The sequence below is a fragment of the Canis aureus genome, chromosome 10 (genome assembly GCF_053574225.1).
Source record: "Canis aureus isolate CA01 chromosome 10, VMU_Caureus_v.1.0, whole genome shotgun sequence".
In the NCBI taxonomy this organism is placed as follows: domain Eukaryota; kingdom Metazoa; phylum Chordata; class Mammalia; order Carnivora; family Canidae; genus Canis; species Canis aureus.
The window spans coordinates 27251068-27276883 of record NC_135620.1 but is presented as its reverse complement, the minus strand read 5'-3'; the positions used below and the strand labels follow the sequence as shown (position 1 = coordinate 27276883).

Below are 25816 nucleotides of genomic sequence, written 5' to 3'. Positions count from 1 at the left end.
TTCACCCTGGTTTGCCTATTACTTTCCTGGTTGTGTAACTGAAAGTAATGCATCCTGGAGTTTCCTTAGTCCTTAGGTTAGTCCTTAGGTTAGTGTTTCCCAATTATATTTTTGGGATAAGGTATGAGTTGCAATGGAAAATGTAAAATTCTTACTTTTTAAAAAAGATTTTACTTATTTATGAGAGACACAGAGAGAGACAGAGACACAGGCAGAGGGAGAAGCAGGCTCCATGCAGGGAGCTCGATGCAGGACTCAATCCCAGGACCCCAGGATCATGCCCTGAGCCAAAGGCAGACGCTCAACTACTGAGCTACCCAGATGTCCTGGACCCTTATTTAGACAGGGAAGCTGCAAAACACCTTTTTGAGGTAACTGGGAAGATTTGAATCCAGACTGAGTATTAGATGAGATGAAAATATATCGTCTTGGAAGGTAAAGATAAGTAACTGGAAAACATGCATTATAAACAATATGCACAGGGATGCCTGGGTGGCTCAGCAGTTGAGCATCTACCTTTGGCTCAGGGCCTGATTCGGATTCCTGGGATCACATCAAGCTCCTTGCATGGAGCCTTCTCCTCCTCTGCCTGTCTCTGCCTCTCTTTCCGTGTCTATCATGAATAAATAAATAAAATCTTAAAAAAAAAACAACAATTCAATGTGATCTCACTTTGATGAAAAAGATTCATATATGAAAAAAAAATATATATAAAAAAATACATATATGTTGGGCAGCCCCGGTGGCTCAGCGGGTTGGCGCCGCCTTCAGCACAGAGTGTGATCCTGGAGTCCTGGGATTGAGTCCCACGTCGGGCTCCCTGCATGGAGCCTGCTTCTCCCTCTGCCTGTGTCCCTGCCTCTCTCTCTGTCTCTCATGAATAAATGAATAAAATAAAATCTTAAAAAAAAATTATAGTGGAGACGCAGAGGGGCAGAGGGAGAGGGAGAGAGAGAATCCTAAGCAGTCTCTACACCTAACACAGAGGACTGTGGGGCTCAATATCACAACCCTGAGATCATGACCTGAACCAAAATCAACAGTCGGACACAGGGCACCTGGGTGGCTCAGTTGGTTAAATATCCAGCTCTTTTTTTTTTTTTTTTTTTTCCAGATTGTGATTTATCATTCATGAGAGACACACAGAAAGGCAGAGGGAGAAGCAGTCTCCATGCAGGGAGCCCAATGTGGGACTCCATCCCGGAACAGGGATCACACCCTGAGGCAAAGGCACAAGCTCAAGCCCTGAGCCACCCAGGTGGCCCAAACATCCAACTCTTGATTGCAGCTCAGGTCATGATCTGAGGGTCTTGGGATCAAGCCCCGTGTTGGGCTGGCTCCCTGCTCTTTGGGAAATCGGCCTGAGGATTCTCTCCCTCTCCCTCTGCCCCTCCCCCTGTTCACACTGTCTCTCAAATAAATAAATAAACCTAAAAAAAAAAATAGGCACTTAACCAATTGAGCCACCCAGGCACCCCTAAAAAGATAAACACCTCGATAGATATCAACTTAAAAGGGTTCTTTATTAATAGGCTATCTATCACCGAGATGTTTTACAAGTTCTTAGTGCTGGTGTAGATATGAATTTTTGGACATACTCCTCCTGAGACTGATATACCTGCTTCATTTCAGAACACTAGCATTGGGGGCTGAGAAGACAAACCTAAATATACATAGGCAGGGGGAGAAGTAGGCGCCATGCAGGGAACTGCATGCGGGACTCCATCCCAGGATCCCAGGATCACGCCCTGAGCCAAAGGCAGACCCTCAACCCCTGAGCCACCCAGGTGTCCCCAAACCAAAATCTTAATAAAAAATAAGTGATAGATTTTATATATTTTTAATATTTTTTAAAGTTTTATTTATTTACAATAGACATAGAGAGAGAGGCAAAGACACAGGAGGAGGGAGAAGCAGGCTCCATGCCAGGAGCCTGATGTGGGATCCCGGGACTCCAGGATCGTGCCCTGGGCCAAAGGCAGGTGCCAAACCGCTGAGCCACCCAGAGACCTCCTAGATTTTATATTTTGAGCAATGGCCAAGAGCACTTAGGAAAAAGCAAATAGTTTTTATAATGAGATTTCAGTGTGACAGCTTAAGGCAGTCATTTCCACCACAAGAGGCTACTCTTGCATAAAAAAGGCAGTATTGTATATGGCAGAAAAATTCCACAATGAAGGGCAGCTCCAGCCTCCAGACACTTGTTTTTTGTTGTTGTTGTTGTTTGTTTTTAATGGAGTGGGGGGTGGGCAGTGGGCAGTGCCTGAGTGGCTCAATTGATTAAGCTTCTACTCTTGATTTCATCTCAGGTCATGATCTCAGGGTTGTGAGATTAAGCTTCATGTTAGGCTCCTCGCTCAAAGGGAAGTCAGCTTCTCCTCCCTCTCCTTCTGCCACTCCCCCTGCTCATGCTCTCTCTCTCTCTCTCTCTCTCAAATAAATAAATACATCTTTTAAAAAGATGGAAAGAGGAGGGGCACCTGGGTGGCTCAGCAGTTGAGCATCTGCCTTTGCCTCAGGGCGTGATCCCAGGGTCCTGGGATCCAGTCCTGCATCGGGCTCCCTGTATGGAGCCTGCTTCTCCCTCTGCCTGTGTCTCTGCTTCTCTCTGTATGTCTCTTATGAATAAATAAATAACATCTTAGAAAAGAAAAAAGAGGGGATCCCTGGGTGGCTCAGTGGTTTAGTGCCTGCCTTTGGCCCAGGGCGCGATCCCGGAGTTCTGGGATCGAGTCCCACGTCGGGCTCCTGCCATGGAGCCCGCTTCTCCCTCTGCCTGTGTCTCTGCCTCTCTCTCCTCTCTCTATGACTATCATGAATAAATAATAAAAAAAAAATTTAAAAAAAAAAGAAAAGAAAAAAGAATTTTTAAAAATGGAGAGGGGGTAACAAGAGAAATAGATGTATTTTGGAGAAGGAATAGACAAAACTAATAGGCAAATGGAAAAACTTATAGTTAGCTATAGAATTCTTGAATTGTAGACACATTTGAGGTAATTATTTCATTGATCACAACTGGGAAGTGTAGCATAGGGTGAATAGGAAAAACGGGAAGACTGCCTTCTTATTTATTTCCTAGGTAACTGGAGAGGAGAGAAAGAGCACCTTCCGACACAATCTTTGAGGCAGAACCAAAGCACTGCTATGCACACATTTGTCATAGTTAAGTGCTGGTGATTCAATGCATTTCTCTTACATTGAATAGTAGTGTGGTATCCGTATTAACCAATATATATTATTTCATTTATTTCCTTTCTCCAGGACTCGAAGAAACCAAAGATAACAGGCAAGCAGGCAACTCCATTATGACTTTCAACTAAGCATTTCAGATGTTTCTTTACTTCTGTGGAAGTCTAGATCTGGGATGGCATCTGGAAACTCCTATGCCTGTTACCAGTCTTCTTCAACTTGGCCAGGAAACATGGTACCTTATGTCTAACCTGGGCAGACCTACCTCAGCTGCTGTTGGGGGCATTTTGAAGACTAGAATATTGCTAGAGGAAGAGAGTCCAGGGCAGTAGTGTGTCTGCCCTGGGAAAAGGGTACCACAGATTAGCTTGATGTCAAAGTGTCACAGATGACTTTTGACAAGTACTTTCCTAGCTCAGAAATACTGCCACTGGTTTTATGCAGTTAACTGTTTGTAAGACCTATGTATGTTAAGCTTCGACTTTTGATTCAGAGAGGACTCAATTTTTTGTTTCCTCCTTCTTGGACTTCAGATGCTTTTCCTGGATTTTTTTTAAGATTTATTTTATTTTAATTAATTAATTAATTAATTAATTTTATTTAGAGGCAGAGACACAGGCAGAGGGAAAAGCAGGCTCCCTGCAGGGAGCCCAATGCAGAACTCCATCCCAGGACCCCGAGATCATGACCTGAGCTGAAGGCAGGCGCTCAACCACTGAGCCACCCAGGCTCCCCTTTTCCTGGATTATTTTGTTAAAACAACAGGCCCTATCCTAACTTTATACCTTTCGTTTTAGATCTATAATTGGTTTCCAAAAGGTAGTTAAATTTCCTAGACTGTTGGACTTAAGAGAGCCTTTAACAGAGTTTACTTCTAAAGGTAGAATCCAGTGATTTCTAGCAATTTCAGATACAAAGTAAAAGCAAGATGGCTTTCTCCCACCTCACCACAAGACATGACTAAAGAAAGAGATCTTTGTGGAGCAGTCATGCATAGCTTTCCTATTAAATTAGACCCTTGGGTCCATTGGACTAAGATGACTATATAAAATGATATTGTCTTTCCTTTCCTGCTCCCAAGAGGACTCAAAAAGTTCTCTCCCATCCAAATCAAGGGTGGATGACACTGCTTTGATTGATGCCTTTTGTTCCCAAACCAAATTGTTTTTTATAGCCTACCCCCTGCCAGCACTTTCCAAAGTGCCACCGCCATCAGCTCCAGAGGGAGCCCTTTCCTCAGGCTTCCTGGCCAGCAGCTGCACTGTGATAGCTAGGAGCAGGGAATGGGAGGAGAAAGCAGCTTGCAGACAAATGGGCAACTAATCTGACCAACAGCCCCGTCACTAGAACCATAAAAAACTCCCCGCTCTTTTTTTTTTTTTTTCTACTTGCCTCATCTGCATTTCTTAGCTGAGGTGGTGGAATGCTCCTTGGAAGAATTATGGCTTCAATATGGTCTATCAAATCAGGCTCAATTTTTAAAAAATTTTTTTCTTTCTTAAACCAACTCTGTTTATTAGGCCCGATATTGTCAGATCACTACAGACCTTACAGATATTAAAAGGGCAGGGGCGCCTGGGTGGCTCCATCAGTTTAGTGTCTGACTAAGCCTCAGGTCACTGTCTTGAGGTCCTGGGATCTAGCCCCTCTTGAAGTTTCTTGCTTAGCGAGGAGTCGGCTTCTCCCTCCCTCTCCTCTGCTCCTCCTCCTGCTTGTGCTCTCTCTCAAATAAATAAATAAAATCTTTTAAAAAATTATAAGAGCGGGATCCCCAGGTGGCTCAGCGGTTTGGCGCCTGCCTTTGCCCCAGGACATGATCCTGCAGTCCTAGGATCGAGTCCCACATCAGGTTCCCTGCACGGAACCTGCTTCTCCCTCTGCCTGTGTCTCTGCCTCTCCCCCCACCCCCTGTGTCTCTCATGAATAAATAAATAAAATCTTAAAAAAATTATAAGAGCAATCAGGAAATATTATGAATAACTTTATGCCAACAAATTTGACAAACTAGATGAAATAGGCAAGGCCCTTGAAAGACACAGATTACCAACAATGTGTCAACCTGAATTACAATTTCTAGATCCTTCTTTAAACTTTCTATTATTACTGTCTCCGTGTTCAGCTTTTTATGACACAGCCATGCAGGGCTTACTTAATTAGCATTCTCAGCTGTTCTACAGGGATCTGCGAAGTTTTCAGCACAAGTTTTGTAATTGTGGGATAGAGAGGGTTAAGCTGTTTTTACAAAAATAATAAGTTATCTTAATCAGGATTGTAAAATCCTGATCTCTCTAGGTGGCCTTTATGTTCAGGCCTGAATGACAACCTCCCTGGACTTTATCCAGTGTTTCTGGTCCTTGCAATGTGAGAACATTTCAAGGAGTCTTTAACAAATATATGTGGTTAGAGCCTCTTGCACCATAAAATGGTTAGACAAGGACCAATATAAAACAGTCTACAATGAAGCTGAAACCTTGGAAACAAGCTCATGCTTGCTTTTATAATGTGTCATTTAGCAAATGGAGTGTGAAGAATTAGTCATGCTAAACTTCTAACCATCCGATGACTGGCTTTAGACTAAACATCCCAGTTGAAAATTTTAGGCTTTAAAGTTCCAGTCTTTCCATTCAAAGTTCAATTAAAAAAATATTATATCTAATAGCCCCTCCCCCCCCCCAATTCTAGTGTAGTTTAGCCTGTTAGCACCTTTCAGAGATACAAGTTCAACATACAAATGGCAAACCATTATGAGTTCCTTCATGCCTCTCAGGGATGTAAGAAAATGTAATATTTGAAACCATTGTTATCTTTGTGCTAAGAAATAAAATATACTTGAAAATATCATATTATTCAGGTATTAACTCATTGGTAAAATCACATTGTCACGTCCCCCTTTCTGTTGCTAATATGGTAGGTCCCAATCTGAATCCACTGCTGTATGCAGATAGCCAGACCTTTTGTGTAGCTTCCTATAGGTTTGAGCACCCCTACCTGTCCTCTTCTCTATACTCTTCAGGAGTTGCCTGATTCTGAGGGCTTGGCCTTAGGCTCTCCAAAGCCATCTGGCTGGCCTTTTCACTGGACTCTGTGCCCTTGGATCTCAGACTTTTCTTCCTTTCACAGCTCCACTATTTTCAAAGGCTGTTCATCTTTTTTTTTTTCCCTCACCTTCATCATTTCCCTTTATTTTTATCAGGGGGTTTGGTATTCCTTGACATGAACATAAACTGCTGTAAAGATTTGGGTATGCTAGGAGGCCTGGGTGGCTCAGTGGTTGAGCATCTGCCTCTGGCTCAGAGTGCATGTGAGCACCCTGTTTTTAACTACTTCAGTCTGTGATGTGCTTCATAATTTCAAACTCTTTGAGTTTTATTGAGATATAATTGACATATCCAAATCTTTTTTTTAAGATTTTATTTATTTATTCATGAGAGACAGAGAGAGGCAGAGACACAGAAAGAGGGAGAAGCAGGCTCCTTCCAGGGAGCCTGATGTGGGTCTGGATCCCAAGACCCCAGGATCACGGCCCCGAGCTAAAGGCAGATGCCCAACCACTGAGCCACCAAGGCATCGCAAATCTTTAAAAAAAGAAAAAGAAAACCTTGTTTTTCTCATAGGGTCAGCTAAGTGTTGTGTACAGACCCAGTTCATTCATTTAATGGATTTATTATGAATAAATCAGTGGAGTGGAACTTGGAGCTTTACTACGTTTATGCTGTTGCTTTTTGGGGCCTACAATCATAGATCATTTTTTTCCTCCTCCTTTATCACTTAAAAAGTGTCTCCAAATTCCTTTTCATTTTCTGTATCAGTAAAGGCCTGAATGCTTTTTTATACCTTGAACCACTACTCATTCTTGCTCGGCTTCACCAATGAATATTAAACTATCTAATACAACCCCTTCATTTATAATTGAAGCAAATGGGCTCAGGGAAGCTAAGAGACATGCCCAAGGTCACAAATGTAGCTAATGGCTGAGGACCCAGGTTCCTGGCTCACATCCAGAGTGCTACTTATTATGCAAGGAGCCCCTTGAAAAGATTGTTATCAGAAACTGTTAACAACCTCCACCTGCAGTCTTTTTTTGTGGTGTTAATTTAATAGTAAGCCCTTCTAAAATATAATATACAAATAAGCTTCCTTCAGCACAAAAAATCAAATTACTGAAATCTAATCATAAGACTGTATGTATATGAAGAACATCTTACTATAGCTGTTTTACATGCTGTAAGTTTCTAGAAACCGAAATTCATTCTAATTTATAACATATGGCCATTGGCATGGGACATCATATGAGCAGAACTGTCAGGATAGAGACACTTAGAGTCTCAGAATAGAATTTTAGAATTTCAAAAAAGTTTTGTGCATATCTAATGCATTTGAATCCAATCCCTTTCTTTTTATAGCAAAGATTTTGAAGCTCAGAAAGTGATTTGCATGGCGTTATAGTAAAATCTGCAGCAAAATCAGCAGTGCTTTTCCTGTAATATCAAATTGCCTCCTTTGATTACTTAAAATTATATTGTGTTGATAGTCCAGAGATAGCAGAAATAAATCCTTTTGAAAAAAAAAAAAAGATAGCCAGGGAACTAAAATCAAACATTACCTTAATCTTTGTTGGAGCATGAACCCTCATATTATTCAGGCAACTTCACTGCATTTTCCTGGCTTTTTGATAGCCCTTATGGGTTACTGGCAGAATTGTTTTCTCACCAGAAACATTAGAATTCAGAAAAAGAGAAAAATGGAATTATCTCAGCTAAATGGGAACTTTGAAAAGCTCCAGATTGTGATCTATTCTAAAGTAGCCTCAGTTTTTAACAACTTCTGGGCATGGAAAGGACCCAGAATGTGTTTGGGTCATCCTCTAGGAAAATCAACAATTCTTTCCTAACGTTTTAGCCGTAGAGGCAACAGAAATATCTGCCTGTTCAGGAAAGCTCTAACAGTATTTTTATCTTCACTATTTTCTTTAGGTTGTGGGTTGTGTTTATACACCTCTCAGAGCCCAGGATTTGGGAGAAATTTTGTATTGTTAATTTTTCAAGAAAACTTCATTCTTCCCAGTTTACACTCATATAGATTCAAGTCAGACTTTTTCCGTTGTCACCATACATACTACCCTCCCTGTGTGTAAAGAAATCAGACCTGAGAAGGAGGATTATAGGACACAGTGGGGAACTGCATCCATACCCCAGCCCACCCCTTTCCTTCAAACTCTAGAGATTATTCAGAGTCAACCCCAGGACACTGGTGAGTGTGGGAAGCTCTTGGAGGGGTGAGGAGTGGGAGGGTGCCAGGGACCTGAAAGATCTTACGAAGTTTCCTGCCAAGCTGGCCTAGGATTAACCCATCGTTTCCCAGCCAGGAGCTATCCCAGCTGTCTTGCTTTCTTGGGGCCTCTCACGTTAATCTATGGAATTGACCAACTGAGTTTGACCGTGACTGGCTTTGTTTTGCAAAACAAAATTGGTAAGGCAGGCCTCATGCTGATTGACTGAATGGTGTCATCAACTCAATTCAAGGGGTGCTACAAAAGCAAGGAAATGAAACTTCAATTTCCTCCTCATGTTAAATGATAGCTTATCATACTGATTATGACCCTTATGCAGCTCAGGGCAAAGTATTTTATTGCTTTTTTTGTGAACAGCAATAAACCACTCTCATCTTCCACTTTTTCCTCTGACTCTCACCCCACCCCACACCTGATTAAGGCCCATCGGAAAGGACTGTTCTCTATTGTCAATGGTCAGAGAACCAAAGCCTTGTTTTTGTTTTTGTTTTTGTTTTATCCCTGCCAACCTGTCAGGATTTTACCTTTATTCCAGAAAGCATAAGATTTGCTTTTAAAACAGAATCAAACAACCAAACAGAGGTGGGGAAAAAGCCATTCTGGCTTCAGAGCTCCCTTGCAAAATGGTCAGTTCCTCTCACTGCTTGAAAGAGCTTTGCTTCAGCTTTGGACCAGGCAAACATTACTTGCTGTCTTTCCTGTATTCACATTGCTTCCCTATGTCCCTCCACTACAATGCTCACCATAGCACATTTTTATGTGCACAAGTATGCTTTCCTTCTTGATTGGGAAGGACTATGTCCCTTCGTTTTTATATCTCTGGCCCACAGAAGGCATTCATTGAACGAATAGATTGAAAGAGGCCACCCACAGATTTGAGCTTGTCTACTTCTCTACCTGCCAGCAAGTCTGTACCTAGCGATTCCAGGGGTCGAAAAGAGGTTCAGTTGCTCAGCTTCCTCTTTGGGCACAGGTAGGCATCAGTGGGAGAAGTGCAGTGTTTCTTTGGACTTGAACCTGTACCCTCTTCCTTTCACCTCCTCCTCTTCTTAGGAAGTCTCATTTACTCCCATGACCTCAAGAGCTAACTCTGTATTCATGTCTCCTAGATTTACATCTCCATTTCAAATTTCTTCTCTAATTTATTTAGTCAGCTTTCCCAGATTTATTTTTATTTTTAAAGATTTTATTTATTTATTTATTTTTTTTTTTTTAATTTTTATTTATTTATGATAGTCACAGAGAGAGAGAGAGAGAGAGGCAGAGACACAGGCAGAGGGAGAAGCAGGCTCCATGCACCGGGAGCCCGACGTGGGATTCGATCCCGGGTCTCCAGGATCGCGCCCTGGGCCAAAGGCAGGCGCCAAACCGCTGCGCCACCCAGGGATCCCGATTTTATTTATTTATTAATGAGAGACACATAGAAAGAGAGGCAGGGACACAGGCAGAGGGAGAAGCAGACTCCCTGCAGGGAGCCTGACGCGGGACTCGATCCCAGGTCTCCAGGATCACGCCCTGGGCGGAAGGCGGCGCTAAACCGCTGAGCCACCCGGCTGCCCCAGCTTTACCAGATTTAATAGCCAATTGCCTACTTGATATCTCCACTTGAATGTCTCAGAAAAGTCAGCATGCTTAAAATGGAACTCTTTGCAATCTATTTATTTAAAAGATTTTATTTATTTATTTACTTATTTGAGAGAGAGAGTGAGAGAACATAAGTGGGGTGAGAGGCAGAGGAGAAGGAGCAGGGAGCCTGATGGGGGGCTCAATCCCAGGACCATGGGATCATTATGACCTGAGCCAAAGGGAGAAGGCAGATGCTTAACTGACTGAGCCACCTAGGCACCCTGCCATTTATTTTAATTTTTATTTCTTTACGTAAGCTCTATACCCATAGTAAGGCTTGAACTCACAACTCTGAGATCAAGAGTCCCATGCTGTATTGACTGAGTTAAAATGGAACTCTTGGGGTGCCTGGCTGGCTCAGTCAGTACAGCATGGGACTCTTGATCTCGGGGTCCCATGAGTTCAAGCCCCACATTGAGTGTGGAGCCTACTTTAAATAAATTTAATTTAATTTAAAAAATTTTAAAGATTTTATTTATTTATTTATTCGAGAGAGAGAGAGAGAGAGAGAAAGAGAGAGAGAGAGACAGGCAGAGGGAGAAGCAGACTCCCTGCAGGGAGCCCGATGTGGAACTCAATCCCGGGACTCCAGGATCATGCCCTGAATCAAAGCAGTCCCTCAACCGCTGAGCCACACAGGCGTCCCTAAATTAAATTAAATTAAAAAGACAACTGTTGGGGCAGCCTCGGTTGCTTAGCGGTTTAGCGCTGCAGTCAGCTAGGGGTGTGATCCTGGAGACCAGGGATCAAGTCCCACATCAGGCTCCCTGCATGGAGCCTGCTTCTCCCTCTGCCTGTGTCTCTGCCTCTCTCTCTCTCTCTCTCTGTGTGTGTCTCTCATGAATAAATAAATAAAATCTTAAAAAGAAAAAGACAACTCTTAATTCCCATGTTCCCATCAGCTCTAACCTGGTCCTCTCTCATTTTGCCTATGCCACTCACTAGAAAACCAGAGTTATCCTAGATCCCTCCTCTTCTCTCACCCACCACATTGAGTCCATCAGGTTCTACTTTATACATTCTTCTCATCTTCCCTGTTCTCTCTATTCACTCTGTCCTTACCTTACTCCAAGCCACCATCCGCTCTTGCCTAACTTTTTCTTTTTTTCTTTTTTTTTTTAAGGATTTTTATTTATTCATGAGAGACATAGAGAGAGAGAGAGGCAGAGGCACAGGAGGAGGGAGAAGCAGGCTCGATGCAGGGAGCCTGACGTGGGACTCGATCCCGGGACCCCAGGATCACGCCCTGGGCTGAAGGCGGCGCTAAACCTCTGGGTCACCGGGGCTGCCCTCTTTCCTAACTTAATACAATTGCTCTTTTGTCTCCAAGCTTCCGTGTTTGCCTCTCTTCAGTCCATTTTCCATATAGCAGCCTGTATGAGTTTTCTTAAAAAGTATCTAGGATCCTATGACCACTTCACTTAAAATCTTTTAGTGGGGCAGCCCCGGTGGCGCAGCGGTTTGGCACCGCCTGCAGCCCGGGGTATGATCCTGCGGACCCGGGATCGAGTTCCACGTCGGGCTCCCTGCATGGAGCCTGCTTCTCTCTCTGCCTGTGTCTCTGCCACTCTTTCGCTCTCTCTGAGTAAATAAATAAATCTTTAAAAAAAAAAAAATCTTTTAGTGGCTTCTCATTCCTCTGGTGCAAAATTCAGACTTCTTACTATGACCCCGTGGTTCTTAGACCATCTGACCAGTGCCTGCTTCTCTAATTTCGCTTCATGCCACCACATGCAAACCATGCCCCAGTCACATCAAACTTTGATCAACTCCTGGAATTTTTCAAGCTCTTTTCTGCTTTGGGCTTTATTACTTACGAGGGTACTTTCCGGATTATGCTTTCCTGAAACTCTTATAATTGGATTCTCTTCATCCTTTGGGTACCAGTTTACATGTCAACTTCACAGCCTTATCGGACCAATTCTTCTTTTCTTTTTAAAAAGATTTTATTTTTTATTTATTTGAGGGAGAGGGAGAAAGACAGCAAGAGAGCAGGAGGGCAGGGAGAGAATCTGAAGCAGACTCTCTGCTTGTCAATCCCACAAGATCATGACCTGAGTGAGATGATTGCTTAACAAATTGAGCCACCCCGGTGCCCTTCTCACCACTTTTTCTAAAGACTTTGCTGCCTTTTTATGACAGCTGTACTTATTTCTATCATGACAATTATCTCAACGTGTAATAATTTATTTTTTTATTTCCTCATTCTGTGTGTCCTCCACTAGAATGCCAGTTCTATGAGGGCAGAGACCTGTCAATGTCATGAACTTCTGTATCCCCTGTGTTTGTATTATGTGTATAACAGAGTAGGTGTTCAGTAAATATTTATTACATGAATGAATGAATAAAATAGGTTATAAATAGGAGCATCATATCTCCAAGCCAGGGTACTTTTCAGTGTGAAAGGAGACACATTTACAGTTATACTTGGGACAACAGACATAAACCATGAAGTAATAGAAGAGCACTGGGTTTCCAGAGATATCAGAAATCCAAGGTAACTCTGACTTTGTGCCCTACAGTAATTTTTTTAAAGTTTGTTTTTATTTTTATTTTTAAAATTTTAAAAAGATTTTATTTATTCATGAGAGACACACAGAGAGAGGCAGAGACACAAGCAGAGGGAGAAGCAGGCTCCATTCAGGGAGCCCGATATGGGACTCGATCCCAGGACTCCAGGATCATGACCTGAGCCAAAGGCAGACGCTTAACTGCTGAGCCACCCAGGCATCCCAAAGTTTGTTTTTAAATAATCTTTGCACACGACATGGGGCTCAAACTCATGACCCTGAGATCAAGAGCCCCATGCTCTTCTGACTGAGTCAGCCAGGTGTCCCTGTACCTCTTCTGCAAGATGAGAGGATTGTAGGAGATGATTAAGGTCTTCTCCATCTCTGAGATTCCATGAGCTGTTTAATGTCGGAAGAGCACTAATCATCTACCACATGCAAAGTGTTGTGAGAGGCTTATAGAGGCACAGAGAAGTAACATGGTCTTACCTCCAAGGGGAAACTTGTCAGCCCTATTGTTGAGACAGAAAAATATGTAATGACTAGATATCATAGGCAGTGATATTTAGATTTTATCAAATAAAAGGCAGGCAATTCCTGTTATCTTTTGGATTAAAAAAAAGGAAAGAGAAGAACATATGATGTTTCCCAAACATACCATTACCATTTATACCCAAGGGTAAGGAGAAGGTCTCAAATAAATAAATAAAATCTTGAAAGAAGAAAGAAAGAAAGAAAGAAAGAAAGAAAGAAAGAAAGAAAGAAAGAAAGAAAGAAGAGAAGAGAAAGAAGAGAAGAGAAGAGAAGAGAAGAGAAGAGAAGAGAAGAGAAGAGAAGAGAAGAAAGCTCTCCAAGGGTGGGAGCAGAGAGCAAGTGTGTCCTGATATTAGTTGCATGTTCTTGCCCCTGCACCACTGCCAGCCCCTGGTACAGGAGGACTTTGATGATTATGGTCCCAGCTGACGGAGGCAGGGATCAAGGCTACTTCACTGGAGTGAAGGGGGTTAGAAATGAACTCAGGCCATGGAGAAATGCAAGTAGGGCCTGATGGGTCGATCAAAACTCTATGACAGTGGAGATTAGGTAGATTCTTTAAATAATTGAGGACAAAGAGGTCATGGCAGTTGAGGCTTGAGAAGGGTATGTGGCCTGCACCCTACCTAACTCCTCATAGAAGCCTAGATTTGGTGCATTTGAAGGCAGTCTAGGAAAAAGAATGTGAGAGAGAAATAGTGAGAAACTAGTTAGGGGTTTTTAGCTTGGAGAAAAGGAGAATTTAAAGGCCTGAATCCATAATGAGAGGTCCTAAAAGATTTGGTAACCTTAAAATATAGCATTGATGACTCAGGTTAGACATGTAGCAAACATCCTGATAAGCACTTTAGCACTTTATCACAGGAGGAAAGGACTGGCTCCCATCTCCCTTGATAGTCTCTTTCTTTTTTCTTTCTTTCTTTCTTTCTTCTTTCTTTCTTTCTTTCTTTCTTTCTTTCTTTCTTTCTTTCTTTCTTTCTTTTCTTCTTTCTTTTTTCTTAAAGATATTATTTGTTTATTTGAGAGAGAGAGACCATGAGTGGGGAATGAAAGGGTCAGGAAAAGGGAGAAGGAGAAGCGGACTCCCCACTGAGCAGGGAGCCCATGGCGGGTCTTGGTCCTAGGACCCGGAGATCATGATCTGAGCCTAAGGCAGATGCTTAACTGACTGAGCCCCCTAGGTGCCCCCTCCCCTGATGGTCTTTCAAAACTGAGTATGTGGGCAGCCTGGATGGCTCAGCGGTTTAGCACCACCTTCATTCCAGGGCGTGATCCTGGAGACCTGGGATCGAGTCCCACATCGGGCTCCCTGCATGGAGCCTGCTTCTCCCTCTGCCTGTATTTCTGCCTGTCTCTCTCTCCCTGTCTCTGTCTCTATGAACAAATAAATAAAATCTTTATTTTTTTTTTTTAAATTTTTTTTATTTATTTATGATAATCACAGAGAGAGAGAGAGAGGCAGAGACACAGGCAGAGGGAGAAGCAGGCTCCATGCACCGGGAGCCTGACGTGGGATTCGATCCCGGGTCTCCAGGATCGCGCCCTGGGCTAAAGGCAGGCGCCAAACCGCTGCGCCACCCAGGGATCCCAATAAAATCTTTAAAACAAAACAAAAAACAAAACAGAGTATTCAGTGTGCTTCTCTTCCTTAGGCTTTTGATTAGGAGCTGTTCTGTTGAGAAGCATGTGGCTGAATCAAGTGATCTCTTTTGGGCTGTAAGAAGCTCCTGGTGAAGAAATGATAAGGGACCTCAGTACCTCAGCACCTCAGCAGAGGTCTGCACAGGTACTGGAGAATCTGAGAGGAATGTGGGAATGTGTTTGGGGTCCTCGTATACCAGCAGGCCTTTTCCCTCACCCATATGCCTAGTTCCCTTACCCCTAGTCTCCCTATTCCCTCATTGACCAAGTAGAGTCTGAAGCTTCCTGGAGCCTTGACCTAATTTCCTCAATACTCGCATTGTTCATCCAATGTCCCTTTTTTGATGAAAACGGCAGTCTGACAAGGGTTGGCAAAGCACCAGCCATGGAGAGTGTTCAGGGCCTTGGAGTCTAGTGTTATCTCATCAGTTATCTCCTTTGGTGACATAGGGCTGGACACTTCTCTCCTCTAAACCCAGCTTTCCCCTTTTTTTGTTAGGGAATGCGACAGGATTAGCTGCTTTAGAGCTGTAGTTCTACTCAAAGGTCTTTAACTTCTCCTGAAGCCCTTTCTCTGGTTTTCGCTTTCACTGCATTTCCCCTCAACTCAAACATCTGTATCTGGGCCGAGTCTCTATCTTTTGTGATCAATTATTAGAAGTAGTTTGTGATCTGGGGCTAGAAATTTGTCTTTCTCTAGATCCTGTTTTTCCTTCCTCTACCCTCTAAAATAAACACTCCTCCTTTGACATTCCTTTGAAACTTTGACCTCTAATATAGACCATAATTGTTAGCTTTTTTCTCTGAGTACCCCCTAGTGAACCAGGATTCGCCATCCCAAGTCAGCAGGAGTCAGGCTATCTTGCTTTATCATTCTAAGGAAGATCTTTGCAAGTCAAAAGTTAGGTTTCCCCATTCTAGAGAAGGGCTGAGAAATTTAACTCTCCTACTTGCAGAAGAGGGAGGAAGAGGACACCTTTCACTGCATATGAATGGTAGTCATTCGGCAAAGCTGTCAAGACAGTTAAGAATGTCACCGGAGATGCTGGGCTCCCAGAGCACAAGTGGTGTCAAGAAAGAGTGTGGAAAAAAAAAAAAAAAAAGAAAGCGTGTGGATTTGTGTGATCCTGGCCTGAATTCAAATCCACCTCCTTGTGTTTAATTTTAGGGTGAGTGCTTAACTTATCTGAGACATAGTTCCTCAGTAATAAGAGGGGAATAATTGTAACTCTTTAATTGGGTTGTTCCCAGGGATGAAGCATATAACATATATTAAGCCCTTGACACTTAATAGGCGCTCCATTATTTTCTTTCCACCCTTACTGTTACAACCACTGGCAAGCCCTGAGGAGACTGGCAGGGCACCTTAGGAGACTCTAGGAACAGACCTCACAGTTTTCTTGGGAATCCCTAGTTCTACTCATGGCAAAGGTCAGATGGGAAGGAGGATGAGGAAGAGAAGGAGGAAAAAGAGGTGGGAGGGGGAGGAGAAAAAAACTTTATAGGGGCCTGGCAAGCATAAGCATATTTTCCTTTTAATCTAGACAGAAAATACAGGCTTCTGTTCTCCAGGCCACATGAAGCAGTGCTTGGATTTGAAATGGGTGAATAGGCTTGTGGACAGGTTTCCCTTATTGAGCTGATTCTCTTTTCAACAGGTTTTCAAGATCCACCATAGATTATGGCCAGTCTGCCTGTCTGGGGTCCTGAACGTACTGAACATAGGAGTTTTACTGTCCTGTCACCTCCATGAGAGCCCACTTGTCAGGGTGAGCCAAAAGGGAAGGAGGGGAGGGTTGTAACTAAGGAAGCTGAGTAACACCGTAAGCCATGGAATGGATCCCTGACAGGAAGGTGATGGATGTAGAGAAATCTGAATTCCTTTCCTTTCTGGCTCAGGGTCTATGTAGGAAGATTGTTGATGTGATTGATTGATGGCAAAGCATCAAGTACCTGGGTCCTTTGGATGGAGATTCCGTTAGGAATGAAGGGAGAAAATCTAGTTTGTTCATTTCCCTAGCACAGTTTCACAATTCGGATTTTATGACGGGCACTTTGGCATCTGTGTGCACTGGAGGATTGACCTCAATGCCACATAATTTTATGATTTTTGTTTTTCTCTGAGCCCCAGGTTAATCTTTTCTTTTGATTGCCTATTTCTTCACCATAATTTTTATGCTTAGATGGTGTCTCTTTCCCCTTTTCACTACCGCCACACACACTTTCTCTGTCAATAACTGTAGTGTCTTTCTGTAAACTTTCTTAGGAGAAAGGTAGAAGAAATCTTCCATTTTCTTGACATAGGCTGTACTTTAATGGATTTTTTCTTGTTTCCACCATCCGTGGGAGTTGTAAATGCACCAGAAGAAATAAAGACCACAGTAAGCTTTCAAGGTACCTGCTTATGGTTTCTCTCTCTCTCTCTCTCTCTCTCTCTCTCAAGATTTTATTTATTTATTCATGAGAGACCCAGAGAGAGACAGAGACATAGGCAGAGGGAGAAGCAGGCTCCATGCAGGAAGCCGATGCGGGACTCCATCCCGGGACCCCAGGACCACGACCTGAGCTGAAGGCAAAGGCTCAACCACTGAGCCACCCAGGCATCCCCTATGGTTTCTCTTGAGATGCCATCTTCCTTAATGAATATTTCACATTTCTATTCACTAAAAAAAAAAAAAAAAAAAAAAAAAGAAGAAGAAGAAGAAGAAGGTTATTTCCTGTTGGCATTTAAAAAAAAAATAACTCATTCTTTTTTTCCAGAAGTATTTTATAAAAAGTATTTTTTAAATCTATCTTTCTTCCTTTTTTCTTTTGTCCTTTTGTTCTTTCTTGGTTTCTTGGTTTCTTTCTTTCTTTCGAGGGCTTGAACACACCACCCTGAGATCAAGAATTACATGTACTGACTGAGCCAGCCAGGTACCCCAGTAACGATTCTTTTTGATAAGAAAAATATTTATTATCGTAGACAAGTGTAAGAACACAGAAAAACACAAACAGGTAAACATATTACTCTATTTGGTACTACACAATAGCAAATATTTTCTTTCTTTTTTTAAAATTTTTTTTAAATTTATTTATGAGAGAGAGAGAGAGAGAGAGAGAGAGAGAGAGACATAGGCAGAGGGAGAAGCAGGTTCCATGCACTGGAAGCCCAACGTAGGATTCGATCCCGGGTCTCCAGGATCGCGCCCTGGGCCAAAGGCAGGCGCCAAACCGCTGCGCCACCCAGGGATCCCTCTTTTTTTTTTTTTTTTTAAAGTCAGCTCTATGCCCAGTGTGGGGCTTGAACTCACAACCCTGAAATCAAGAGTGGCATGATGGGATCCCTGGGTGGTGCAGCGGTTTAGTGCCTGCCTTTGGTCCAGGGTGCGATCCTGGAGACCTGGGATCAAATCCCATGGACTTCCTGCATGGAGCCTGCTTCTCCCTCTGCCTATGTCTCTGCCTCTCTCTCTCTCTCTCTCTCTGTGTGTGAATATCATGAATAAATAAATAAAATCTTAAAAAAAAAAAAAAAAAAGAGTGGCATGACCTAAGAACTGAGTCAGCCAGTTTTTTCAAGTTTTTGAAAACAAAATTGAGTTATCCTGAACATGCTGTTTTGTAATTAACTTTACTCACTTAATATATCATGTATGTTTTTCATGTTGCCAGGTATTTCTCCAAAATATGATTTTAATGGTTGATATTCCATTGTGGGGCCATGATTTAACTACTTTGCCCTACTGTTGAACATTTAAATTGTTTTCTAATTTAAAACATTAAGCTGAGAGGTTTCTTCACTCTTGGTGATCAGTCATTGTACTTGTTTATGGTTGGCCTTTGCACAAAGGGGAGACTCCTAAAGCTGAGATGCTCAAATTTAGGAGACCAATTTTTGAGCCCCCAAGGGCTCTCCACCCCAAGATTGCCAGTGGAAGATGTAGAAGTGCAAATGAGAAAGGTAGAATCCACAACTTTCCTAGTCTCTCTAGCCCAGGGTCTCCCTGAGGCATACAGACACCCCAGGAAGCCCAAGTTAAGAGAGCAAACACACTTTGAATATGGTTCAAGTTCAAAAGGCTTCCTTGTTCATCAAGTTTCTTAGGTTGCATTAAAATAACACCACCTAAATCCAGGAGTCTACATTGTTTTCCTATTGACCAGTTCCTGATTCTCAATTATATCATCTCTTAAACACTTATACCAAGAGGGTTGTGTATTTCCAGTTTTTCCCTTAGTTTTGTGCACAACTGGAATATACAAGCAGGGTTTTCAATTCCCTTTCTTATCCTAAGGTTACCAAAGTGAGAAATAAAACGTCTCAGGTAGATGTATATTCTAGCATTTATTGCAAAATGAAGTTGAATTCCCAATCTGGGAAAATAACAAAAGAGTCCTTTCACAGCTCTTGGGGGCAAAAATCTCTCTCTTTGGGCAGGGTAATGGAGGAGAGCCTCCTCTAGATAAGTTGGGGTCACCTGCCCATTTGCTATGACCATTCTTTTTCCATGGCTACAGAGGTGGTTTCTGAGCTGGGAAAGTCCTCAGTTTATGTTGGGTCCTGGTTTCCTGGTTTTCCCAGGGTTTTGAGGGGAGAACTTTTTTTTTCAGTAAGCTCTGAACCCAGTGTAGGGCTTGAACTCACAACCCCAATATCAAGAGTCACATGCTCTTCCAACTGAGCGAGTCAGGTGCCCTGAGAACTTTTTAAAAGTGCATACTCAGATGAAAAACTCAATACCTTAAAAGCCACCCACTAGGTACATATATGGTTTCTGCCTCAATGATCTGCGTGAACATATAGTTGTTCTTTCTGGAGTTAGCCAGCATCGGGGAAGCTTGCTCCTTCAGAAGTCTGAACAGAACTCTTTGGTTTTTGCTTCCATTCCCTCTGAAACTTATGGTGACAAGTACTTTGAGGGTCCCTCTGGATAAGACCCCCAAGCCAAACTCCCCTTTAGCAAGATGCAAAAGTACAGACACAAAGTCCAGGAAACAGCTTGCAGGAGAGATTAAATGAGGTCTGCCCACGTTAGAATGCCACATTCCAATTTCAACTCTGTCAAGAATATGCTATATAACCTTGGGCCTCCATTTCCCCATCAATAGCAGATATGAAGAGAGCTACAGACCAACTATGTGATTTTCTAATTCACTCTTTCTGAGAAAGAAACCATGTCCCCTCCCATTGTCAAATTCACTTGCAACTAAGCAAGTGCTTGCTATGAAGCACTGCCCTTGCCTCTGGCCGAAGCGCTGCCCAGGGAGCTTGTGCAGTAGTACTTGTTCACTACGTGCCTACACTGGTCGCACCTGACTGTACAGCACCACTGGAATTTGCAGTTACAGCTGCTGATAGCCTCAGTTCTTCTCTCTTCCACCTGCAGGCCACACTCGGTGCATAGGCGCCCGCAGCTGTGTTGCTCCCACCTGGATGTGTTGTGGCTGTCCTGCAGACACTCCCGACCTTCTGTGCCATAGACGCCCAGACTGGAATTACGGGTACAGTAATCTGGTGACTCCTCTAAAAAGATCAGCTCAGCCTCTGCACTAGGAAGGAAGGCCTCAGTGGGGGCCCAGTGGCCCTCAGCACTGTTCCCAGCCCTCAACTGCCGCTTATCCATCTCAATTTTCAGGGCCTGCTTGTACTTGGCTTTCAGGTAGTCTCCCATTTCCCGGAAGTCAGCCAGCTGCAGCCAGCATGTCTGGATGCTGCAGCTCCCAGAGATGCCATGACATTTGCAGGTCCTTTTCATGATGGCTCTCACTGCCTAGAGAGAGAGGAAGTGAGAGAGGACAAAAAATAAAATGACATTGGGTAGGGAAGACCAAAGGCTAGTAATTCAATGGGATATTTTAGAGTTGTCCTTCTTAACTTTGGAAGAGCATCAGAATTACTGGAGAGGCCTGTGGGAAATGCTCGTTCCTGGGCCCCACCTCAGATCTTCTCAATTAGAGTATTCAGGGGTGTAAAGGCCTTATAAAGGTAATTTTATTTATTTTTAAAAGATTTTATTTATTTATTCATAAGAGACACACACAGAGAGGCAGAGACACAGGCAGAGGGAGAAGCAGGCCCCATGCAGGGAGACCGATGTGGGACTCGATCCCAGGACCCCGGGATCACACGCTGGGCCGAAGGCAGGTGCTCAACCGCTAAGCCACCTAGTCGTCCCTATAAGGGTAATTTTAAAGTGCTGTTGGGTATTGTATGGGAAAATCAAGCAAGTGTTGAAGAAGTTGCAGGAATAGGAAACCGAGGCTCTAGGCCCAACTCCATCCCTTGTTGAGCTTGTTTCTCTCTGTCATTGGAATAAGAATGATCAAGAAAGTTCCGGGTAAATTAAAGGAGAAAATATGATCATCGGCACTGTTATTGTCTTGAAGGTAGAGGCTGGAGTATTGGTGAGGGTTTGTCCTCTCCCAGTGGTAGGGGAGTTCATGCAGTCTGGACCTCTACCGGCAAGGCAATTACCCATGTGTGTGTAATTGCCTTGAAAATCTCTTCCCCTTGCCCTGGGCAATCAGGTCTTCCAGGTATGGGCTCACGGGGAAATTTTTATGCTCTTAGTTTTAAATCCAACTTGCTTGCACTTGAATTCAGAACACTCCAGAAGTCTTGGGTGAAAACAGCCCCTCCAGAGAAGTCTAGATAAGTCCCAATCCCTAGAAATCCAGACAGATTTTAGGATACAATTTGGATGATCTCCCTCCCCTCCCCCATTAATTTCCTAGAATACACAGTTGAAATGTTTAAAATTTTGTCATGAAAGCAAGGCATTGCTACCGTATTGTCCTGTGTTCTCAGAAACCTGCCTGCAGAAGGGGCTACATGGTAATGTTTCATAATAATACTAAAGTAGAAGATCTGAGTTTATTGCCTGGTTCTGATGCTTATTAGTTGTATTGAACTGACTTTGTCATCCAGAGAATGGCGGTGGCCATCCCAGTCCTGTTAGGTGGTATGAGGATGGCACATGGGTCTGAGACAGCTCTTGCTAGGTTGTAAAGGGCTGTGCACATGTGAGGCTATTGCCAATAGTGATCCTGATAGTTCACTGGGGGGCTCCTATACCTACCAGCCTGCCTGCCCTGTTGTTGTGAAGGTTCATCAGGGCTCTGGCATCTTTTCCCTTTTCCAGGCTGTCCACAAAGAGTTTGGAGATCCTTTCCCCAAATTCCACATTGTCGCTGCAGCCTCCCCAGATCCAGCCATGACCTCCTACACATAAGGAAACAATAAGTCCTACATACTTCTTTCATTTTATAAGTAAATCAAACTTTATTATTATTATTATTTAAAGATTTATTTATTTATTCACGAGAGACACAGACTGAGAGAGAGAGGCAGAGACACAGGCAGAGGGAGAAGCAGGCTCCATCACACCCTGGGCTGAAGGCGGAGCTAAATTGCTGCGCCACCCACCGGGGCTGCCCAAGTCCTACATACTCCTCCTGGCTAAGTTTCAGAAGGGTCAAGGTCACTTTAGCTAACATAGCCAAACCATTCTCCAAGAGCCCTAGAAGCATGTAAAGCTGCAGGTGAGAGAGGGAAGTGGAGGTGAGTGGGTAAGGTCCTTTCCCCAAAGCCAACTGCCTACCCTTCAGGTACTTTCCATCTCTAGGCAATTAGTCTTTCTACGCACAGTAAATGTAAGCATACTGAGCCTGGCCAAGATGATCTTACAGGTTCATTGCAGCTCAAATATTCTGTAATTGTGCACCATTATCCTACAGTAGTCTTGTTAGAGCCATCTTCTCCCTCTTTGATGACAAATCCGAGTCTCTTAGATCGTCTACAAATAATTGAGTAGCTCTGGATTATGGCCAAGCTGTTCTCAGCCTGAAATATGAGGGTTAGCTTTAAACTGTCTTTGGCCTTCTCATTCCTCGATGTCTTATTAGTTTTAGAGCTCAGTGCTACTTTGTGATCCTGGAATCAAGGACCCGGGCTCAACTCTTGGAATAGTATAGGTCCAGGAGCTCCCACCAAGAAGTTGCTGCTAGCATCTCGGTATCTGAGGGACCTGTGTCCCTTAGCCTTTCCCTGGAAGACGTTAACCTGCATGTAGCTCTGCATTCCTCGCTTCTTCCTACCCACACAGAGCACAGCTTACCTGTTTTTCCGTTTTTTGACTCATCACAGCCACAGTTTTCAAAGTCGCCCATGCTACAGTTCTTGGTGATGATGTACATGACTCCAGCAGAGCTGATGGCATGAATGAAAGAAGTCTCCCTGGTGGCTTTGGAGAGAAAGAGGGGACTGGAAACTTGGTGACTCAAAGCAGAGGCTTTAGAAAAGCAATTGTTTCTCTCCTCTGTCCCCTGTCCCTTTTGGGTTTAAAAGGATGCTCTTTCTGGGCATCTGGATGGTGCAGTCAGTTAAGCATCTGCCTTTGGCTTGGGTCATGGTCCCAGGGTCCTGGGATTGAGCCCCACATTGGGATTGCTGCTCAGTGGGGAGTTTGCTTCTCTTTCACCCTCTGACCCTCCCCCCACCACTCATGCTCTTTCTTTCAAGTAAATAAAATCTTACAAAAAAAGAGAGAGAGAGAGAGAGAGAGAGGATGCTCTTCTACTTGAGAGAACAATGCATGTCTTTCCAGCATCCTTACTTCATTCAGGTAGACAGTATCCCTATGGGGGTGAGGATAATAAAACCCAGAGAGGGAGTGATGGCACCAAGGCCACTCTCCTCACCACTTGTATTGGGACCAAGACACTGCTCTTCTAAAATCCAGCCTGGGCTTCTGTTCACTAGCCACTGCTTCCAGTCCTTGGGCAGTGGGGACTAAGGGCCATGAAGCTGACTTAGCAAAGAGAGAAGGGCCTTTTCTTCCTTCTGATATAACTCAGGAACTATTTAATAATAATAATGATCATGGCTACCACTTACTGAGCTCATATATTACTAAAAAACATTCTTCCGTTTCATTTCCACACACTCCACATTCCCACAGGAATCTGTAAAGAGAGTGTGGACTCTCTTCTTCCACATCTTCTTTACTCCCTTCTTGCCCCCCTTCTCAGGCAACTCTGTATTTTTTGTATATAAACGAACTTTATGCAAACTACTACACACAGTTATAAAGAACCAACAGGTGCGCGCTCACACACACACACACACACACACACACACACACACACACACGAGATACAGCTCAATATGATCTTTCAGCTTCTCTGTTGTTGGGAGTTTATGACAGCTGGGCAGATGGGAAACCCCTCAGCGGCTGCAAACACAGAACCCTTTCCCTGTTTTTATTTCATGCAACTCAGTGCAAGGTAAGTGTATACAAACACACACATACAGCCCTGCATTTTAAAAAAATAGAGAAATGATGACATTTGTATGGAAATACCTTTGTATCCACCCCATGCAACCCTCCTAGTATTCCTGGGGAGCTAAATAGAGCTGGCCTCATTGACCCAATGACAACACTGGGGTTGAAAAAGGGGAGGGGTAACTCGGTCAAGGTTTCACAGCCAGGAAGTGGCAGGTCAGTAGATCACTGATAACGTTTTCATTTCATTGTGCGTATACATGTCACACAAACGTACACACAAAACGTACACGTGCAGCAAGCGCACTATCACCATGCACAATATACCCCTTTGTGCGAGAGCACAACTTACCACTTCTCAGCCTGTTGTGAGTGGAGAGCTGGAGAGCACTTTCCGGGCAGTTCCAGCGTTCCCAAGCAAATTGGAATTTACACTCCTCTATGCCACTCTGGGCGCCCAGGGCCACGCTGGTGGTGTAGGTCAGATAGGCCTGGCAAAGGGAAAGTACTATGAAGGTCAGTCCTGACTTGGGTCAGGTCGTCCGGGGCTGCTGGGGGGCAAGCAGGACTCAGGTGGGCTCGCTCTCCATGAAGGAACAATTATGGGTTCCTCTGGGTGGGGAACTTCCGTCACTGTCTCCTTCCCCTTCCCTCTTTTCTTTCCTCAAAAAGAGTTCCCTTAGGAAACTGGGTGGCTAAAAACAGAAGCCAGAGATCATCCTACCTTGGGACCTGTTATCAGGAAATTGTTCACTGACCTGTCAAAAAGAGAAAAAAATGAAGCAGCGGTGAATGGGAATGAGATCATGGGAGCTTCCTGGGTGGGGAAGGTGGATGGAAAGTACTTACCAGGCAGAGGCACTGAAGGTGGCGTAGCATATGCCCATGGCCACCCTGAGCATAAACAGGTCCCCCATGGCCCTGCTCACCCTGAGGGCGCCAGGTCCAGCCCAGGGGCAACTCCTGAGAAGTGAGGGGAGAGCAGGGTCTTTCTCGGTATTTATGTGGGAAAATTCTGAATGGCTAAAGGGGAAAAACCAACAGCTCTTCTCATTTGTCCTTCCCTGGCAGGGCTGCAGGATCCACTGACCCAATGGGGGACCAGAAAGGAAGGACTCAGCCCCAAAGCCTCCAAGGAAAGCCCCGCCCCACCCCGCCCCACCAGCCCTTCTTCCCTCCCAGGCTGACCGAGGGGCTGAAGCCTTTCCCTACCCTTGAGGTTTCTTTCCTCTATAGATCAGACTGCTCTCTTTCTGCTACATGGTTCAATTTCTTAGAGTCTTGGAGCCTAGAGCAGATGAGATTCCTAACCCTGAAAGTAGGTCACTAGTTCCTGTGAGCTACCGTGTCCTCATCTGTCACCCAGACTTCACTCTTTGTCCTGCCTTCTTCCCCAAGTGTTCCTACTTACAGGGGGAACCCTATTTGGTGCACCCTCCTACTCATTTTACCAAAGTACATGAATACACCTTTCCTATCTCCTTCCTTGGTGGCTGTAAAGTTGTGGAATCATGGGACCATGGAGCAGAAACATTTCAGAGCCCATCTCCATAACAGGCCCTTCTACCACATTCTAAGTTCTGGCTAATTTCCTTCATTCCTAGGAGGGTTTATCATTTTATATGTGAAAATCAACCTTTGGGCCACCCAGGGCTGTATTTGAAAAACTGAATGCCCTTTTCACATCACTTTGTTGCTAGGATATCAGCTCCTTAGGCAGGAATTTCTCTTTTATTTAATTTTTTGTTATTATTATTATT

General features: G+C 43.7%; 1 protein-coding gene across 7 annotated transcripts in view; it reads right to left on the bottom strand.

Moving 5' to 3' along the window:
- Nucleotides 1-17164: 17164 nt before the first annotated feature.
- WNT8A (Wnt family member 8A) overlaps nt 17165-25816 on the bottom strand; it is a 48560-nt gene continuing 39908 nt past the window's right edge. For 2 of the 7 annotated variants that reach the window (XM_077911810.1, XM_077911809.1), the window contains exons 3-6: nt 24409-24547; nt 22890-23015; nt 21852-21994; nt 19099-20543 (exon numbers count right to left, since the gene is read on the bottom strand). In XM_077911810.1, coding sequence (XP_077767936.1) covers nt 19995-20543; nt 21852-21994; nt 22890-23015; nt 24409-24547 — 957 coding nt within the window. In that variant the 3' untranslated portion in view covers nt 19099-19994. Of the gene's footprint in view, nt 17454-19098; nt 20544-21851; nt 21995-22889; nt 23016-24408; nt 24548-24780; nt 24815-24905; nt 25164-25268; nt 25345-25816 lie in introns of those variants that run through there. The other 5 variants (XM_077911808.1, XM_077911811.1, XM_077911806.1 and 2 more) reach the window with 5 other exon arrangements.